Here is a 20,496-nt window from a genome sequence, read left to right as displayed (position 1 = left end):
ATCAATGAAAAGGTGACAGTATTTAGCTTAAATTTTAGACTATGCAATGAAATTTTATATGCAACAATATTATCTAAAAATGCCTTACTAGAATCACAAAAAATATCACTCCAAGAAACTTCCCTCCCTCACCAAAAAAAAAAAAAAAAAAAAAAGGGAGGGGGAGGATTGAAAGTTCTAAACATAAACATGGCCATTCAATAATCTATTAGCAATGAGGATTTCACCAACTCTTGTTTTGAGAACACAACTTCATACTTGTTCACCTGAATTTTAAAATGTGAGATCTATTTATGACACACAGTTATATTCTGCCCCTTAAACAAAAGGACACCTAGCTACTCATGTTCCCTAAACCTCTACCCCGACCTTAGGCTTCCCAACACTGTGTTACTTCAGCCACTCCATAAATGAACAAAGACCAGGAAAGGAAAACCATAACCTTCAGTCCCAGAATAATTTGTAAAAAGGCTGGGCACTTTCACAAGTATTTTGCCTGGATTTAAGGAAAATAAATGTGTGTGTGTGTGTGTGTACCCCAAAAAAGGTGCAATGCAATAAAAGTTGGTCTAAAAAAATCCTTAAGATGAAGTATAGTCTGTATTAACACAAAACATGGGAGAATGTACTTAATGCCATGTACCTTTCATCAGCACTTTATGAACTGAAGGGCATTCAGGAGAGGTACATACACCATAGCCTTACACCCATGATTCCAGTGTCTTTTGGAAGCAGTATTCTCATTTACCTTATTTTAAATACATACTTAAAGTATTTTATTTATTTACTCCTAAATCTCTGTTTTCTGTGAGATCTTGATCTTGCCAACAGAGTTTCTCTCATCAAGGCATTTTCAAAAACATACTCCCCAAAGTCAGTGTGCCATTGAATACATTTTTATAGAATCATTTCAGTTTTTAATAATACGATTCAATGTAATGAAAAGAAAGTTTACTAAAATATGAAACATACTGAAACAGTTAGCGGATCTCTCTGAATCCTTAATTTACTGTTAGGGAACAATGAATTTTTTTTTCCCTTTGGCAATTGTTTCAAAAAGCCAAACTTGTAAAAAACCAAAAGTTGTTATTGATAGAAAAGGTCATTTATCATTCACTGATTGGTAGATCAGCAAAAAGTTTTTTTTTTAAAGGCACATATAATTATATTTTCATCTCCATTCTGTACATAACACAAAAAATTAAACACCTAGTTTGGGGGAATGAGACATGTTTTAAATTACTTTCAATGTACCTGGTACTTGTTGACATTTTCAAGCTATTAAAGATGACAATTTCCAACACAACAAATACCAAGTCATTTAATAATTCCCAGGTAGTTTGCCAATAACTAAAAATAAATTACATGTAAGAAAAAGCAGCAGCAGCCATTAGCAAAAATAACCCACCTTAAATTTTTCTTTAACATTATATTTAAAAGAAATAATCACTGAACAATGAAATGGCATTTATGTTCTTGAGTTTCATTATGTTTTTTTATCTCTTGGACATTTATGAGATCTAAATTTGATTTGATTTAATTTAATAAGAATCCTTCTTATATAGTTCTAATTCCACTGTCACTAATAATGTACTTAAGATTTAATTGTAAAATGTAGTAGGTGAGGTCGTCCCATAAAGTAGCATAAATAGGCAACATCTTGGTTTTATATCTTGGCTTGCATGAAACTAGTTTACTCCTGCTGTCCAAGGTTGAAAGATAAAGTATACAGTAACCTTTATTCCACTACCAGCTCAAGTCTTGTCTGTTCCTATGACAATCTTCCTATCCAGACAAAGGGAAATGAGAACTGATAAATAAGAACAACTATTTTAAGAGCTGGCCCTACTGGGCCAACAGAAGTGGATCTAATTTCCCAGCTCCCTGTCAGTTCCTCTCTCTCCCTGCTGCTGCTGCTGCTAAGTTTCTTCAGTCGTGTCTGACTCTGTGCAACCCCAGAGACAGCAGCCCACCAGGCTCCGCCGTCCCTGGGATTCTCCAGGCAAGAACACTGGAGTGGGTTGCCAGCTCCTTCTCCAATGCATCAAAGTGTAAAGTGAAAGTGAAGTCGCTTAGCCCTGTCTGACCCTTAGAGACCCCATGGACTGCAGCCTTCCAGGCTCCTCCATCCATGGGATTTTCCAGGCAAGAGCACTGGAGTGGGTGCCATCACCTTCTCCCTTCTCTCTCCCTTGCCTGACACAGAAGCTGGAACTCTATGGTCACTTACTGTACATACTGAGCATTTCTTTAGATAAATATACCCTAATGCAAATGCCAGCTCTATCTGAGGTACAGATGACCAAGGGTTTCATGAAAATCAATGCAAATATAAAGTCACACTTAAAATGCTTGACTTGTAGATGGCACAGAAAGATCAATATGATTACACGTCATCATTCCCCACATCTGTGACCCCCCAAAACAAAATAAATTTTCACTAACAAAATCTTCACTGATAACAAAGGTCTTTATATTTTATCTCTGAAACAGTTATCATTTATATTTTATCTATGAAACAGTTACCATTTTTAAAATGCCAGAGACAATAACCTGTTGGCTTTACTGTTGTAAGGGAAAGGACTTTCAACAAACTAGCATCCACCTGATAAGTCCACCTTTCCTTTCCAGTATCTCAAGGGAAGCATCTCTATTTGTGTAACCTAGAATTCTGTCCTCTCAAGAAACACTGTTTTAAGGGTATTTGTCTACGATGAAATCAAATTTTTAGCCAGGTAGCAAATGAGCCAAGGCTTCCTTCTAAAAGAACTTTTTCAATAGAAGCAACACAATGATGATGCTAATTATAACTCCATCTTCCATTCTTAGCTAAATGCTGTTTCGTCAATGAACAAGTAATATTTTGTCTCAATTTTGAGTAATAAGGCAAGCAGTAAGAAAACTCATATTAAATGAACTTTTCAACTACTTAGCAAATTTCTTCAAATGGCATAATCAACATTTCAAAGTGGGATTTTTTTTTTTGGAAGAGATTTGTTCTGAAGGAAAAAAAATCAGAATCGGGCTTACTCTTTGGAGAATCATTATAAAATGTTTTATGGGCTCTGCTTGTTTTTGTTCTTCTCTTGATATTTAGAAAAGACTGTCTTTCTTAATTATGTATCATAATGATCCCCCTCATTTCAACTTTAGCAAATTATCCTCCAACAATATCCTTAAAACTACTGTTAGCTATGCTATCCTTGGAGGAAATTAACAATGTAGGCAGAAGTTTCACATATAACACCCTACTCAATGATACCATTTTAAGAAACCATCAGTAAAAAGGTGAAATCAGATACTCTTTGGTGGGAAGCACATACACACACTTTGTGTGTGTGATCAAATTTTAAAATGCTCTTCAGATGGTATTAAGTAATTCTATAATTTTTTTTAATATCATTTTTGACCAACTATGTGAAAAGAAAATATATGCCTACATCCAACCTCAATTCTTTAACTTCCTCTAGTATTACAGGGCACTTCTGATTCTTGTCTAAAAGGATAGCATAGAATTACAACTTTGCTGCAAAGATCCATGGGCTTGCTGAGACCAGCATGGAGAATACTGTCAAGAAAAGCAAAGAGAAAGGAAGGAAGGGAGGGAGGAAAGAAGGAAGAAAAGGAGAGGAAGAAGATACTGTAGTTCTCTGAAAGGCTAAGAAGATATCCAGGTAGCATCCAGACCAACAAGTGGCTTCTAGCTTCACCTGTACCTTTCATGACTCAATGTGAATATGGGTTAATCAATGTACTAGTTTTCTAAAGTACATGGATTTTATTAAAATGAACACTATTTATTAGGTAAATTGATAGCTGCATACATAATAAAACATTCCATCATAATAAAAGACTATTTTTATCAACATCTGTATAGTACTTCATTATTTTTAAGGTACCAGAATTATGTTTTTGGAACTGCCACAGCAAACCTGGTTTTAATAAAGTGTAGGATGGTGTGATGTTGAAATATTATTCACAAAATACATTCAACTGGGTCTGCCGTGCACTCTGAGGTAGAAACCTATGCCCAGAAAAGTTCATGGTTAAAAAGTGAAAGCATAAATTTATTGTCAGAGTGCAGAGGCTGGAGATTCTTCCATAATGAGCTGCAAAGGTAAGACTAAATTTCAATTTTCTTAACTGTTAATACAAATTGGAATAACCATTGGTACTATTTTTAAAAGGCAAGTAGAATAAAGGAGAAAAATGGTGCTAGAACATTTAAAATTACAAGTCATCTCAGGGAAAACAGATTGTCTGACTGGTCCAGAAAGAATTCAACAGTACAGGCATAGCAAGTATTTCATACCTGCATTCTAAGCTGCATATTAAGAATTAGTCCAGGAAAGAAACACAAAAATGTATATATTTTGATGGTGAACTAGTCCTATCAAGAGAAAGGAAATAATCAGAACTTGTTTTAAACAATGGCATAACTATAATTGTGGGTTATAAATGTAAATTTTGAAATGTTAGTCATCTCAGTGCACTTTTTAAAACACAAATAATTAGATGCTTTTAATGGTATAGACATGAATTATCATTTCACCAAGCAATTTTGCTAGAGACAAATTGATTCATGGTGCCATCTGCAATATGAAACTATCTTTAATAGTAAACATCATTATATGATCCTTTCAAGGATTAAAAACAGAAGGTAAGTCTCTTCAAATGGATAAAGAATTAAAAATAAAATCCCTTCTTCAAAGTAATTTTAAAGAATATAATCAAATACTCAACACTTCCCCAATCAAATGTAATTTTTCAGACATTTCTGCAAATTAAAACAACCTCTTGAATGATTTCATTAATATTGATAGATTTTCTTCAAAACAGTTATAAACTATATGATTTCTGTTTATAGCTTTCATTTTCAACTGCTTGTTTTGGCAGTTAAGTGTTGATTGTAACTTGTCTTAATTTTCATAAGCGTTTAGATTCAAATTGAGCAGAAAATTCATTAGCAGTAGTTAATCTCTATTTTCGTGTCTATTTTCAACTCAACTGTGTTTTGGTGAGCTGCGAACTCATTCATGGAAAGAGATGACGGGCCTTGTAACAACAAGTAAACTAATTTGAACTATAAATTTAATTATTCAAATTACCAAGATAAAACGAACTTTCAACAACAGCAACTTTACTGCCCACCAAGAGGCTGACAAAGTAGCTGAGAAATTTAGTCCTATCTCCAGAAGGCTGACTAGCCCCTGATGGTGAATACAATGCAGATAAAACCTGCCTAAAACTTCTTGCCAGACATAAAATGCTTCTCTATATTTGCCGAGGACATTGTACAAGGTGACCAAGAAAACTGACCACATCATGGATACGTGCTCTGCTGTATCTCATTTACAAAATTTTAAATAACCTTATTGTAGTTTGAAAAATATTAAGACAAGGCCATACTTGATAAAATTATTTTTAATATGTGAGAAACTATTTGACAGCAATTAAGAAAATGAACTATTTTAAATCAGTTGTAATTCTTTTTGATAATATAACCAGATGTTCAAGAATTACTGCTTCCGAAGGCAACTATAACTCTCTAGGTGCTGAAATACGATTTAAAGGTACCAAATCACAGAAATCAGTAACTTTTTCTTTTTTGAGTATAGCTGAGTAACAATGTTATGTTAGTTTCAGGTGTACAGTAAAGCAATTCAGTTACACATATACATGTATCTTTTCTTTTTTTTTTGATGAATAATTCTATTTTTATTTATTTTATTTTACTTTACAATTCTGTATTGGTTTTGCCATACATTGACATGAATCCACCACGGGTGTTTTTTCCCACTTAGGTTATTAGAGTGTGTTGAGCAGAGCTGCTTCTGCTATACCCATAGGTCCTTATTGGTTATCTATTTTAAATATAGTAATGTATAATGTCAATCTCAAAACTAAATTTTAAAAGAAAGTAATGCCTTAGGTTCTGAGAACCTATGTTACTCACTAAATAGTCTGTTCATTCTATGAAGCTTCATTGATAACTATTTAAAAATAAGTGTTTCCTTTAGCCTCACTAGACAATTATGAGGAGGAAAAAAAGCACCAGTAGATTATTCAAAAGAAGTTACTCTCTGCCGAAAGGACAGGAAGTAGAAATGTGAAATTCTACAGTGCAGAATATCAGTGCTTATTTCAGAGGTTAACTCAACAAATACAAAGCAAATTTTTTTTTTTTTTTTTTTTGCGGAGGGGCAGGGAGCAGAGGACAACAAATTGGAGTGGTGATATACAAAAAGACAACACTTCAATCTAGCAGGTTTTGTAACTAGGATTTCTATACACAATATAAGGCAGCAAGAATATCATTCTTCAAAGGAATTGTTAACAACAGTGATGCCTGGGGAGAAACAATTCATTTAAATTATTTATTGAGCACCTGCTTAGTGTCAGGCAGGGTTCTCAGGCACCAGGCTTACGGGAGCAAACATGAAGCTTGCCTTCTTTAGAGGGAAGAAAGACACTAAACAAATCAACAAGACACCTGCACACATTTCTCAGGCTACAAGGACAGGAAGACAGAGCCGTGTGATGGAGGAAGACTCTGGGTTGCAGAGCTCCTGCTGATTCGGAGCTCCTGTTGATGCAGCCTCAGGGGCCCTCTGTGGAGATGCTATTTCCAAACTGAGGTTCCTGGAGAATCCATGTATTCCTTTAAATAATTCCTACCCCGTGATTTAGGACTACATTTTTATAACATAACCTTTCAGTTGAACACATTTATTTTCAAACATTCCAGCAGAATTAATTTTTCCCATCCAACTGGAAGATCTGTTGGTCTTAACAGGGTTAGACAGGAGTGGTCTGGGACATCACCAAAAGGATACAACAAAATACTAACCGGAGTTTCCAAAGAAAGGGATAAAAATGTACAGGAAGTTTAGAGTAAATGCACCTTTGAATTCAAAGGGGACATCTTCTGACTGGAAAAACATTAAGGATTGTTTGAGAGAAAGTGAGCACTTTATCATTACCCAGAGAGATGGAATGTGGTTAATCTTTTTTTTCTGACTGGCTTACGTCCAAAAGGATTTCAAAAAGAAAGATGGCAATCCAACGTAAAGCTAATACCAAAGAAAGGAAGAAAAATCAGCAGGGGAGCCAGTGTTGGTATCATTACATACTATTCATGTTAGTTTCAGTATCACTGACTGTTTAACCTGGGAAAATGAAATAATCTGAATATCCCAATATTATGCTGCTTTCACTTTTATAATGAGAGCAATGAATCAAATATACCATGCATGTGGGAAAAGAACGAACTTGAATAATAACCAAATCTATGTGCTGGGGTTTCACTGGTTTTAAAACTATCCCACATCACAAACCTGAGTTAAGGATTACCACTATGAATGATAAGTCCCAAAATTCAAATGTACATGATGAAGAAACCACACCACTGTGAAATATGAAAGTTAAAAAATCAACTCTATAAGCAAGCTCTGGGAGTTGGTGAAGGACAGGAAAGCCTGGTGTGCTGCAATCTATGGGGTCTCAAAGAGTCGGATAAGACTGAGCGACTGAGCTGAACTGAACGGATGAGCAAAACGAGCTTTCTTATTTAAAACAATTTAGAAAGAATTAGAAGACTTACCATGTCTTGTGAGAAAGATATCTAATTATAAGAACGCTCTTAATTATCAATACTATAAATTATGATATATGTACATAGAAAATAAATTATAAGAGAGAAAATAAAAGTAATAGAAATCTTTACTTTTATTTTTTTCCTAAGCCTGAAGGCTCAGTGGATACAGAATTCGCCAGCACTGCAGGAGACATAGGAGATGGGGTTTGATCCCCGGATCAGGAAGATTCTCTGGAGTAGGAAATGGCAACCTGGCAAATGGTTTTCTTGCCTGGAAAACCCCATGGACAGAGGAGCCTGGCCGGCTGCAGTCCAAAGGGTTGCAGAAGAGTTGGACGTGACTAAGAGACTAAACATACATGTGTGTATATTTTTTTTCTTTTCACAAAATTGGACAAGTAAAACACCTGTAGGCTTGCCTAGTGAGTTTTCATTACGCTGCAATGTTTTTACCTGTTCTTTCAATGGTTTTAATAAATCCCCAACGTTTGGTATAATTCATTCGACTAGGGCTTCCCTGGCGGCTCAGTGATAAAGAATCCACCTGCCACTGTGGGAGATGCAGTTCCATCCCTGATCTGGGAAAAGTCCATGTGCCTCAAGGCAACTAAGCCCGTGAGCCACAGCTACTGGACTTGTGCTCCAGAGCTCGGGAGCCGCAACTTCCGAGCGCATGCCCTGCAGCTGCTGAAATCAGCGGGCCCTAGGGCCCAGACGCTGCAGCAAGAGAAGCTGCTTCAGCGAGAAGCCAGTGCACTGCAGACAGACAGCAGCTCTGCTCGCAGCAACCAGAGAAGCCTGCAGGCAATGAAGACCCAGCACAACCAAAGTAAATACACAGTTTGTTCAACCATATTCCTGCTGCAATTGACAACTGCTTCCAATATTTTACTAATCAAACGCATGGCACGGAGAAGAATGCCCTTATCCATTTCTGTGTGTAATTCTAAACTGAGGAGCTGTAGAATTCACAAGTCAGAGTGCTGATACATATCACCAAACCAATTTCCTGGAAAGATGAATCGTCAGTTTCTACATTCACCTTGCACCATCTCAACAATACAAATAATTTACGTTTAAGTAGTACCACTTTTATGGGTAACAAGGAATAGTAATATCCCATTTTGAAATTTGCATTTTTAACTGTAATAAGTGGTATATAGTTTCACGTTCTAAAAATAATCTGCCTCTGACCTTCAAATACAGGGCTATTAATTTCCTTATTGATATTTAAGAATGTTTAGCACAGTACACATATTTATGTTTTGCCATATGTTCCAACGCTTCTTCAGATGTCATTCTCCTTTTAACTGTGCTTGCTTTTGTCACACAAATATTTGTAACTTTATGCAAATACTTTAATCTGTGATAATATGATTGACCCTATTGCGTTTTAATTTTTTGCTCAAAAAATTTCTTGCCCATATCAATCAGTTATTTTTCCTTTAAATTCTGTAGTTTGATTTCCTTTTCTTTTTCTTTTCTACTCTATTTATTTATTTGATTGTTATTGGAGTAAGTTGCTACACTATGTTAGTTTCTGCTATACAGCAAAGTGAATCAACTCCATGTATACATATATCCCCTCTATTTTGGATTTCCTTCCCATTTAGTAGAGCTCCCACAGACTAGAGCTCCCTGTGCTATACAGTAGGTTCTCATCAGTTATCTATTTTATACACAGTAAAAACAGCATATACATGTCAATCCCAATCTCCCAATTCATCCCACCATTCCTACCTGGTGTCCATATGTTTGTTCTCTATGTCTGTGTCTCTATTCTGTTTTTGCAAATAAGATCATCTATACCATAGCAACCCACTTCAGTATTCTTGCCTGGAGAATCCCATGGACAGAGGAGCCTGTGGACTACAGCCCATATGGTCACAAAGAGTCAGACATGACTGAAACAACTTAGCACACACGCGTGCATACCATGCTCCTAGATTCCACATATATGCATTAATACAGGATATTTGTTTGAGTCATTTATAGTTTATCAGGGGAACAGAAAACAAAGGGCAGGTGTGAGAGATTGAAAACCCGATTGCTAGCTGGATAGAGGTGGAGGGAGAGGATGTGGATGGGGAGAAGGAGGTTAAGGAGAACACCAAGAAAGGATTCAAATTGACAAAATGGCATCCCATGCTCAGCAAATAACATTGTGAGACTGAGCCCATTTCTAACAACTTTATTCCTCCTCTTTCACTATAAGTCATATTTCTTGAAATAGTTGTCTCTATTTAATTCTTCACCATTCAATCACCAGACCACACGCATGTGCTTTTTTCAAAGTCACCAGTGACTTCTGTCAAGGCATGACCATCAGTCTAGCTGACAAACTTGGAAGCAGTTAATGCTGTTGGCCACGGGTTCCATGGGAAGTCTCCCTACCGGCCTTCTGCAGTGGCTCGCTCCCCTTCCCCTCCTTCTCTCCAGTCACTGCATCTTACCCTCCTCTACAGCTCTTGCTCTCTGCTCAGAAATGTTGGCAAGGACTGCTTCAGTGACTCCCCTTTTAAGACTGTCCTTTTCCTGTGTGATCATACCATATCTATACGACCTCAGCCAGCAACATAAGAAGATGGTCACTTAGTCCTATCCTATATGTTAGAATCTCTTTGGAGCTTCCAAGACATACTTCCCTTCCTCATCCCAAAGCATACCAGTCCAAAATGAATTCATCATCTTCCACAGCTGATATTCTTAAACCTGTTTTCCAATGATATTCCCTGACTCAGTAAAAGGGCACCTCCATTCAAAATTCACCCAAACTGGAAATCAAGCTAAGCCTTCCCTGTCCAACTCCTCCTTAATCAGTCAGCAAGACTTTCTTTCATACTCTCCTCCTCTCTCTAAAATTCACTTTTCTCTCCAACCTCACTTCTATGTCCTTGGTTTAGAAGACCCTTAAATCTCTCATCTAAATTACCCAAATAGGTTCCTAATCAATCTCTGTGACTTCCTGTCTCACCCCACCCAATGCATCCTCAACATAAAATGCCAGAGGTTTTTCTAAATTGTCAATCTGTCTGTGTTAACCTCCCACTTAAAATCCTTCAGTTACACCCCTTTGCCTTAACTAATGATAATTGTGACCACTGTTCTTTAAATTTGTATAACTTCCTTTTTGCCAGGAAGTTTATAAGGGGTATTTTACATGCATATATGATGTATTTAAACTGGAATTTGTATCTATGTGGCTGGTTCTACTCTGTCATATCTATTTCCTCTACACAAAAACAAGCTGCTTAGGATTGATTACATGTAAGATTTTCCCACTTACCTGTTGATGCTTACCTCATGCTACAAACATCACATACTACAATTCACTCATATCAAAACCATTTTAAACTCTAGAATATCAAATATTTTTCCTGCCTCCTTATTTATATTGTTCCTTCTGCCTGAATCCTCACCCATATTCACTTCTTCAAGTTAACTTAGCCATCACATATGAATTGGGTGATCAAGTGTTTTATAATCCCCACATAGTCTGAATATTTCTCTATCCTAATATGTACCACAGTGTAATTATCTGTTTAGTGTCTATTTCTTCAACTGAATGTTGTCTATAAAATAAGGACTCTATTTCTTCAATGAAAGGTCCAAATTAAGGATATGCTCAGAAGATTCAGTAAAGGCTGGTTGCAAAAATTATCATTCAGGAAATGCCTAGCAGGACACTGTGATTGAAATAAGAGGGAGGGGAACAGGGTACAACCTTTAAAAGAATGATATAGCTATAGGATATGACAAAGACCTAGCTGGTTAGAATCAACTAGGTTCAAGATGGTGGAAGACTCGACTTCTAGTAAACCTTGAGCCTCAGTGTATGCTCACTGTAATACAATAGCATAAGCTAAGTGACATACTCACCCAGCACCATGCCAATTCTGAGACGAATCATAGAAGCCAAAAATTGGGCAGTGGCCCAATTCCTGGAAATCCCCGCCCTCATCCCCAAAATAATTGGAATAATCCTCCCATTCATTAGCCTGTGAAATTACCCAGCCCATAAAAACTAACCCCACCATATTTCAGGCTCTCTCTCCTTCTGAGAAGGCCCACATTCTTCCTGTGGGGTGTGTTTCTCCCACCTTCTAGATGGCCCACATTCTGTTCTCTCTAAATAAATCCACTTCTTACCTATGACTTTGTCTCTCACTAAATTCTTTCTGTGATGAGACATGATGAACTTCAAATTCACCAGCAACATGATCACTGTGGTACCAGAATCATAAAAGGATGTGAGAAATAACACTGCAAACAGTTGGGGCAGATAAAGATCGTGACCTAAAGATCTTATTCCTATAGCCAGAGAACTTCTACTGGAGGTTTTCAAACAGATGAGGGACAATCTTTGATGTGTGTGTTAAGAAAATAATGCATAGTAAAGTGATACAATGTGAGAGGCTTAGGGACAGAGATAAGAAGACAATTTAATAGGCCCAGAAAGAGCTGAGAGAAAGAGAATTCATTTTGAGATGAGCTGATTTCCAGAAACTGGCAGACATCCATATGCCAATGTCTACCTTTTCTCCTTGTCTCATGTTAAAAATCTTTCCACATAAACCATTTTACCATACAGATTTCATCCTTACCAAAATCAGCATGAAGTTGGAGTTTTCAGTCTAAGGCCCCACAGGCAGAGTCAATCATGAAGGTTTCAGATTTGAAGGTTTTAAGACTAGCCTCGCAAATGGTTGAGATCGCCCAGGGAAGAATGGGGAGAGGAAAAAGAAGGCTGATGGGAGAAGCTTGGCCACGTGTACACTACGGAGCAAAGGAGAAAGAGACACCAGAGGAGACAAGGAGTGGGCAGAGCAGGGGTGAAGACCAATAGAGCAAAGCATGCGCTTCACCTCTAACGGGGATACAGCAGCTCCACCCTAATGCATCCTCAGAAAGGCTGTCTTTGGTTTATAGTTATGACCACGGAAGCTGTTTACTGAACAGTCAACAGGCTTCAGGGCCAAGTTCCATTTTAAGAAGGTCATTGCATATCTGAGTACTCTATTCTGATGCTTTGGCTCCATCTAGATAGACGTTAGTACATAAGTACACTTTTCCTGATTGCTATTTTTGTTGTTGGCAAATGCTTCGAATCACTCATAGAAAAAGAAGAGTAATAAGATTATGAAATTGTCGTTAACTGTTCATCCGATTACTGCCTTGACAGTTTTCTCTGATGACTCTTTATCAACACAGTAATTTTATTTCAACATGTTTTTCACAATGATAAAAAACTCAAGACCACTTAGGATGTTTTCCCTCTTCTTCAGATTGATGTTTTAAAACCAGAGGGTTGGAAATTTGGTGGTAATAATAAGTTTATAAGAAAAAATATCCTTCTGCATAATCCTTTCTAACATGAAACAGTGAGAAAAACAAAATTCCTTACTTGAAAATCATGAAAGCTTCCTTTTACATGGGCTAATGTAAACCCTATAAAAGCCCTCTCAAACTTTTAGAATATGATTACCTTAAAATATATATGTCTGTATGCACAATTTCTGGGTTCTCATCCTAAGAAATAGAGACTGCACAGAAAGGATGGAACAATGGTATGGAAATTCACCATCCTCTCCAATTGGACTCTTTATTGCAGACTTATTGCTTCCATGTGTTAAAAAAAAAAAAAAATTCAAATCTTTAAGCAGCCCCAATCCCTAAAATTTTTGGCACTCTTATTAAGCACTAAATCCAGAGAAGAAAAAAAAATTGTATTATTATCCCAAGTTTATCTGAGTCAAGATTTAGTTGATCATTATGGGAATGTATTAGAAATTAATAATAAAGTTAGTTTCTACAAGGCTTAAAGAAATTACACTTTTTAAAACTACTAAAATACCAGAAACTATTTAGTCTTAATATTGATAAATAATGCCCATTCTGAATACTGTATTCTAGGATATATGATACATATAAACTGGGGGAAATATTTAAATGGATGAGGTTAACATATTTTTCTACACAATAAAATTTTTGTGTTTTTTTTTAAGCTGTGATTACATAAAGCTGAGGAATACAAACATCACATCAAATTAAATCATAATTTTCCAAAACAACACAATCTTCACTCAAACTCCACAATGAGGTCAATGAATTAGCTAAACTCTGTTGTCTCTGTGCTTTTCCACAAATCAGGGTACAGAATGGAACATGTAACTCCCTAAAAGAAGCTCTCCTCCAAGTTTCGGTATGTGTCAAAGGAAAGAAGAGGAAAGTTCCCTCACCCCAAAGTGAGAACAGATGGGAATGTAAAGTTAGATGGGAAGAGACAGTGAAGCCTTGGATGACCGACCCAGAAATCATCCCCTGAGGGAGCCAGATACACCAGACCTCACTCAGCTTGTTCTGCCCTTCAGTTAACTTCCAAATTAATCCAGTAGGAATGCAAAGGAGTGGGCTTTGATGGATTGGTTTTGATTTTTCTAAGCATTTACATAAATTTTATGAAGAAACTACTGAGAGATATAAGTTTCAAATGTTAGCTTTAATTAATACAAAGTACTCTCCTAAACACTTTTGTGACTTTAACATTGCTCCCAACCGAGACTGGTAACAATGAATATTTACTGAAATAATAAAATAAATGGCTTTAGGAAAAGACGCAACGGGCATGAGAAAATTTGTGTACACTGAACTCCTTGTATGATAGAAGAACCATCTGCTATAAATTGAAAAGTTATATAAATAAAATATGGACATATTTTATGTTCATTCTTTTCGTATTTTATCTAGCTAAAAATCATCAGTAGGAAACCCAGCAATACTTCCCATACTTGCAAAAAACTTCCTTTACTTGACATTCAATATTATACAATTTGATATAATTTTTCCATCAAAAAATATCAATTATAAACTTAAAGAAATATTGTCTAAAGTGCTGTATTCTCTTCAAGATTTTTAACTTTTAATATGGGAAATAATTTAAAATTTGAGGAAATAGAAAATGGTGCTCTCAGTTTTGAATTTAAAACAATAGTTCTGTTGTTAATAGTCGTTCTCTCAAAATATTATATTTTTAAGAGCAATTTCGTAAGATTAAGCATGATCTCTTAAAGAACTACCAAATATCTTCCACAAAACGATGCTTGGGGAGTACATTTTGTTTGTGTTTGTTCACTTTCACATAAAATCTAAATTTGTTGATACAACGAGAATAACTCAGCATTTTAACCCTTAGTGCTCACGTGTACAGATCACTCTCATCCCTAATTTCAAACTTCTTTTCTAGGACAACAATGAAAAGTTCTCTATGTACCTTTTCCCTGTGCCCCAGAAAACTGCTTTCAAAATCTTAACCCTGCTTTATCTTTTTTGACCTTACAAAATATACACAACAAAAAGAAACAGAGAAGCATGAACTGTTCCAAGTGGTGAAAGCAGCTGCACCTCACACTTAAGTGATTTCAGTTTAAACAAACCCAGGCCCTGGGTAATTTGATACAGGCTTCACTTACAATAGGGAATGTGACCGATCTTCCGTAAAGAAGATGCTCGATTCGATATGCCGCATTTATTTGAATATGTGCATGAAACAATTACTGAAAAGTAGATTATATTATTCAGATTACTCTACATTTTATGCAGACATTAGCACCAAATTTTTTTTTAACCCTCTCAGAGGGTTTAGCATTTCTTTTCTTTCTAGTCAACACACAAAAGCCACAACAGGCAGACTATTCAGAGATACTATGCTGATTATATTTTGCTAAAATTCACTTTCTATCCTTTCCATTTGTACAAGTAATATCTGAATTTGGCAAAAAAAAAAAAAGATTTTCTAAATCTTTTTCGTATTAATAAATCCAAATTCTAATTCCCCAAAACATCAAACGAAGATCCCTCTACAGATTTTACATTGTTGCCTTAAATCATTTTGTGATTTGTTGGTGGAAAAGTTCGCATATGGGAAACAGAGAACATTTTATAATGAATCCAAAATTTCTATCTTCCTCCTGCAGCGGGAGGGGTACTCTGAATAAAGAATGTGCACTCAACATTTACTCAAGACTCCTATCCTAGACCCAAATCTCCCACTTAATTTTAAAATTGGTTCAATCACGAGCACTATGAATGACAAACACTCATCTGTTAAAGGAATAGAGTTGGTTTGGCTTCAAAATTTCTCAGACCTCAGACACTCAGGATCAGTGGGCATTTTGGGAGTCTGGGTATTACAAGGTATGGTCTTTGTTTTGGTGTCTTCATATTATGATAAAAAATATGACCATATTCTGGATCATCTCTTTCACAAACTTGATCACTGATTATTATCATATAACTTCAGGATCTGATTTTGATACAGTGTTTATGACCTTGGTGTTAACTTTTTACACTGACTGTATTTAGCTCATAATATGATACTCCTCAAACTAGAATTCACTGGTTTACTCTTGGAGCCCGAAAGACAATTTTCCTTCAACACAAGTCCACATATTTTTCAAGACCAGTAGACACTAGGTTAGGTTATCTTTCTAATTCTTTTCCACACTGAAACATATGTTACATTCTATTTCAGCTTATAACAATTAATGGAATTCAAATTTTAAAAGCATATTTAGAGAAATCAGATTTTAGTTATAATTTCTAAATTCTATGTTCTACTTACTTTCCTTTTACCTTTAAATGATGGTGAAATTTTTGAGATAACAGTAAGATGATATTCAGTGGGCAAAATGAAACAAGGCTGTCAAACAGAGGTTCCATTAGCAACAGCCAGTTCCTCTCATTCAAATGGGTTTAGTGGACCACATATTAAGTAGGAATCAGAAAATCCTAGTTTCTTTTTCCAGTTTGCCTTTGACTTGAAATGGAATCTTGGGCTTAGTGATTCATTCTTGCAAGCATCATTTTTTTTTTCTTTCCAAAGATAGTACATTACATTACTCATGAATAAAATGCACAGTAAATAACCAGGTATTCGTATTACATAATGATAAGCAATATGCTTCAAATTGTAGTCTCTATAATAAAGAAAACAAATCTATAAAACTCAAGTACTTTCTTAATTTTGTTAATGGTAATATATACAATATGTAAAAATAACAGCATAATTTTTATCATAATTATGAATTCTTTTGATCTAGTTTTAATGCTTAAATTTGATTCATCTAATTTTAAAATATTTATAACATTGTCAATTCATATTTAAAGATATTTTATCGGTAGAAATGATCAAGGTTCATATCTCATAATTTCATATCAAAGTTTTAAAACTTAAACTCTTAAAGGAATTTTCAATGTATATGTATCTCAACAATAGAATCATCTTACCACCAGTAAGGTAAAATGTTTGCCAGCTACAAAGATACTCTAAATTTAAAATTCATGCAAATTTCCACTTAAAATATAGTTATTTAATTAGTTATTTAATTTTTTATTTTAAAAAATTGTAAAGATGAAACATTTAAATAATCTTATTCATATCTAAATATAAACGTGAATGAAAGTTTCAAGTAAAAATCCTCTAAAGAGGTCTGCAGAATTTTTTCCTGATAATCAGCATCTTAACTGAATACTTTTTAAAAAGAGGCTTTTAAACCATTTCAAAAGGGTTCAATAGCATAATGTAATGCAGTTAATCAAATTAATAAATTAATCATTGACTGTAAAATTATTTACTGAATTTAAATTACTGACTTTTGACAGATTCATTTTTTTTTGTAAGGTGAAGGCTATTAAAATCAGTCTTATAAACCATTTCCTGATAAGCTTTATCATGAAAAGTTCTATCAAAAAAGAAACATCACATTCAAATTTAAGAGTTTGCTTTTCCAGCTATCCTAGCAAACACAGCCCACATGAGTTTCTTAAGATCATTTCAAACTTCCTTCTTCCTATTAAGGAATTTTTCAGCTTTTAAGATTTCTTTTTAAGAAGATGTAATCAGACCATTATCTGAAGGACAGTGAACTGGAGTCAAACGCAAAAATGTACATTTCTAAACAGTGCATACTTTTACGTATTGTGATAAGTAATTTTGTTCTTGGAATAGACATATGCAATTGCACAAATGCTTACATCAGGGCCAAAAAGTTACTCTACCTGAACCGTTGAGCTGATCTCGGAGGCAAAGCCGCCTGTCAAAGGAGCCTCGTGACTTACGAGCAGTCGCCCTGTTTTGATCACAGACTGAAAGAGAAAAGGAAGTCTGAGACTGAAGACAACTGATATTTCAAGTATACAATGGTAGTTTTAAGTAATAAAAATAGATTATTTATATCAATAAACAATTTAAAATTAGCATTTCAATTTCATGCCAAATAAGTTGTAACTCCCTTTCAACCAGACAGTTGTTTGATTTTTGCACTGCTAAAAAAGTTTTCAGTAGTTTAAAATCCTATGGCAAAAGAAAAATGAGATTTGTAATTCTATGTATGTCATTAAAAATGTACTTTTGTGCTATAAATGGAATTATTGTATTTCAAATATTCCTGAGTATCATTTCTTTTCATCATGTGACTTTAAGAATGAAAGTGTCTTTTTGTCCATTTGGGAACATATGTGCACATATATAAGTAGTCTTAGGACATTTTTGTGTGGGTGCTGAGAAGGAAAACATAAAAATAGCATGTAAAAACTGTAACAAAGGAAAAGCTCAAGCCACCAGACATTAAAGAAAACCAAGCAAGCAGAAATCACCAGGAAAGTAAAAGGCAATTACAACTCTCTTCATTCAAGTGCACTGAAATTTGGTTAACGACCACAAGTCCATTTTAAAGTAGAAAATGTCATAGACAATAAGGACATATTCTCAACACTGGCTTAGTGTGGTGTGCATGGCATACTCTGTACAATAATAAATCAGGGTGGTGGAAGGTTAAAAAATATTAAAATCAACAGCAAGTTACTGCTTAAAATATGTTACACAATTAACATATTACAAAGGAGAAGTTGTAATTTCTCCTCTAAATTTCCAATCGGTTGATATCATCTTCTTTAAATTCTACATTACTATTTTAGAAACATGAAATAAAAGTCTTCCAAACAAAAAGCTTACAGGCAGAGGTCATTTGAGTGCCCTTCACTTTACTGCACTTTGCACGTAATTGCAGTTTTTACAAACTGAAGTTGACATTGTCAGATGATGGTTAACATTATTTTTTAGCAATATTTTTTTAATTAAGATAACATACCTTTTTCAGACATAATGTTATTATACACTTTATAGACTACAGTGTAGTGTAAGCATAATTTTTATATGCATTAGGAAGCCGAGACATTCATGTCACTCGCTTTATTGCAATATTTGCTTTATTTTGGCTGTCTGGAACCGAATCCTCAATATCTCCAAGGTATGCCTGTGTATAAATTAAAAATATTTCCTTCATGCTAGGCAATTAAAGTTTAGAATTTCAAGAGCATGCAGCAGTTTCAGCCGGCAGACATAAAACTCCAAGATATGGCCAGTAGCCACGACAAAAATAAGTTACTATATCTACTATGTAAATAGTGACTGAAGAATGTAAAATTTTACGAACACATTAAAGAACACCATCGCCTACTAATGAAATATTAACCTTGGAACATGTTGGTTTTTGAATTTTATGACTATGATTAATTATGCCAATGTGAAAGGCACAAATTAAATTTTAAAGCACCTGGTTAGAAATATAAAGCCAAAAATATTCCACAATCAGGAAAAAAATAAATGCATTCTCAAAGCATTTCCTAAAAGGGTGTCCTGACTTTAAAGATTGCCTATTCAATAAACAGATTTGACAATCAAACCTTTCTTAAAGCTCTGAAACCCAGAACTCTGCCAACATAAGAGCGTCTAAGAATGATACAGTCAAAATCCATCTCAGCTAGACTGTGCAACCTAGCTAGTGGGTAGAAATGAGAAACATCCATAAAAATGCTGTAATTATGTTCAAACCTCATACAACAAAGCTGGTATTTTTTATGTGAACTGAGTCTTATCCAAGATCAAATGACAAACTTGAGGATGGTCTCAAAAGGCTAATAAGCAACCAGTGCCAGTGGCCTACCCTTCCTCTAGCCTGCAGAAGGTAGTAGGGACACTAAGCACACACACGTGTACTCAGGTAGAAGTTTCCAACCTGTGGTGTTCATGCAACATGACGTATAAGCAGATAAACTCTGTCAACAGGGAAAAGCTAAATAAAACGAGATACATCGATACAGCAGAGTATTATACAGTCATGAAAAAACTGAGGGCATGCAACAGTGCCTGTGATAAGCTAGTTGATAAAATAAGCAAATTGCAGAAGAAAATCATCTCATTTTTCTGAAAAGCCACCACCTCAATACTGGGGACACCAGTAAATATAGCCATATACATTGAGCCAACATGTATAAATAGTCTAGAAGAATTTATTTCAAACTATCAAAACTTGTTTCTCCTGCACACTGACAGTGAAGGGAGTGTGGGGAAAAAAAATTTTTGCTTCTCTTTTTTAATTTCTGTGAAAAGTATATTTATGTTATTGAAAATATTCTCAATAAGTCTAAAATAAATAAAAACAAAAGGAAGGATCTTTCGAATTGATGCTGAAGGTAACAAATAAATGCATGTGGTGTTATAGTCATAATCTCAAAAAAATAATATTTTTATGTTATCTTAGGAGTAGCTTCAGATACAAGGTTACTCTGAGATTCCAAACTCGACCAGCAAAGAGGCACAGTGAAAACATAGGGAGTCAGCCAGCCCTGTGCCAGGCTCTGTATGACTAGCTGAATGTCAAGATCATAACCAGCCCATCTCTTGACCTTCAAGCCGGATCCCAGACAAAATGGGAAATCAGCTATTAGCATCAGAGAAGGTGAAGTTCTTCAACACCTCTGCAAGTATGTTACGTAAAAATGCAAGTTCTTGAATCAGGAGTTATGCTGACAGTTCTGAAAGTAATTCTAGAAATTTTTAA

General features: G+C 35.2%; 1 protein-coding gene across 1 annotated transcript in view; it reads right to left on the bottom strand.

Annotated features, from left to right (window-relative positions):
• BCKDHB (branched chain keto acid dehydrogenase E1 subunit beta) overlaps positions 1-20,496 on the bottom strand; it is a 267,225-nt gene that overhangs the window by 52,816 nt on the left and 193,913 nt on the right. The window contains exon 9 of the mRNA XM_040239085.1: positions 17,654-17,740. Coding sequence (XP_040095019.1) covers positions 17,654-17,740 — 87 coding nt within the window. The remainder of the gene's footprint in view (positions 1-17,653; positions 17,741-20,496) is intronic.

Source organism: Oryx dammah, unplaced genomic scaffold (genome assembly GCF_014754425.2).
Source record: "Oryx dammah isolate SB20612 unplaced genomic scaffold, SCBI_Odam_1.1 HiC_scaffold_4, whole genome shotgun sequence".
Classification (NCBI taxonomy): Eukaryota; Metazoa; Chordata; class Mammalia; order Artiodactyla; family Bovidae; genus Oryx; species Oryx dammah.
Note: the sequence above shows the minus strand (reverse complement) of the source record. Positions and strands in the feature narration are given on the sequence as shown.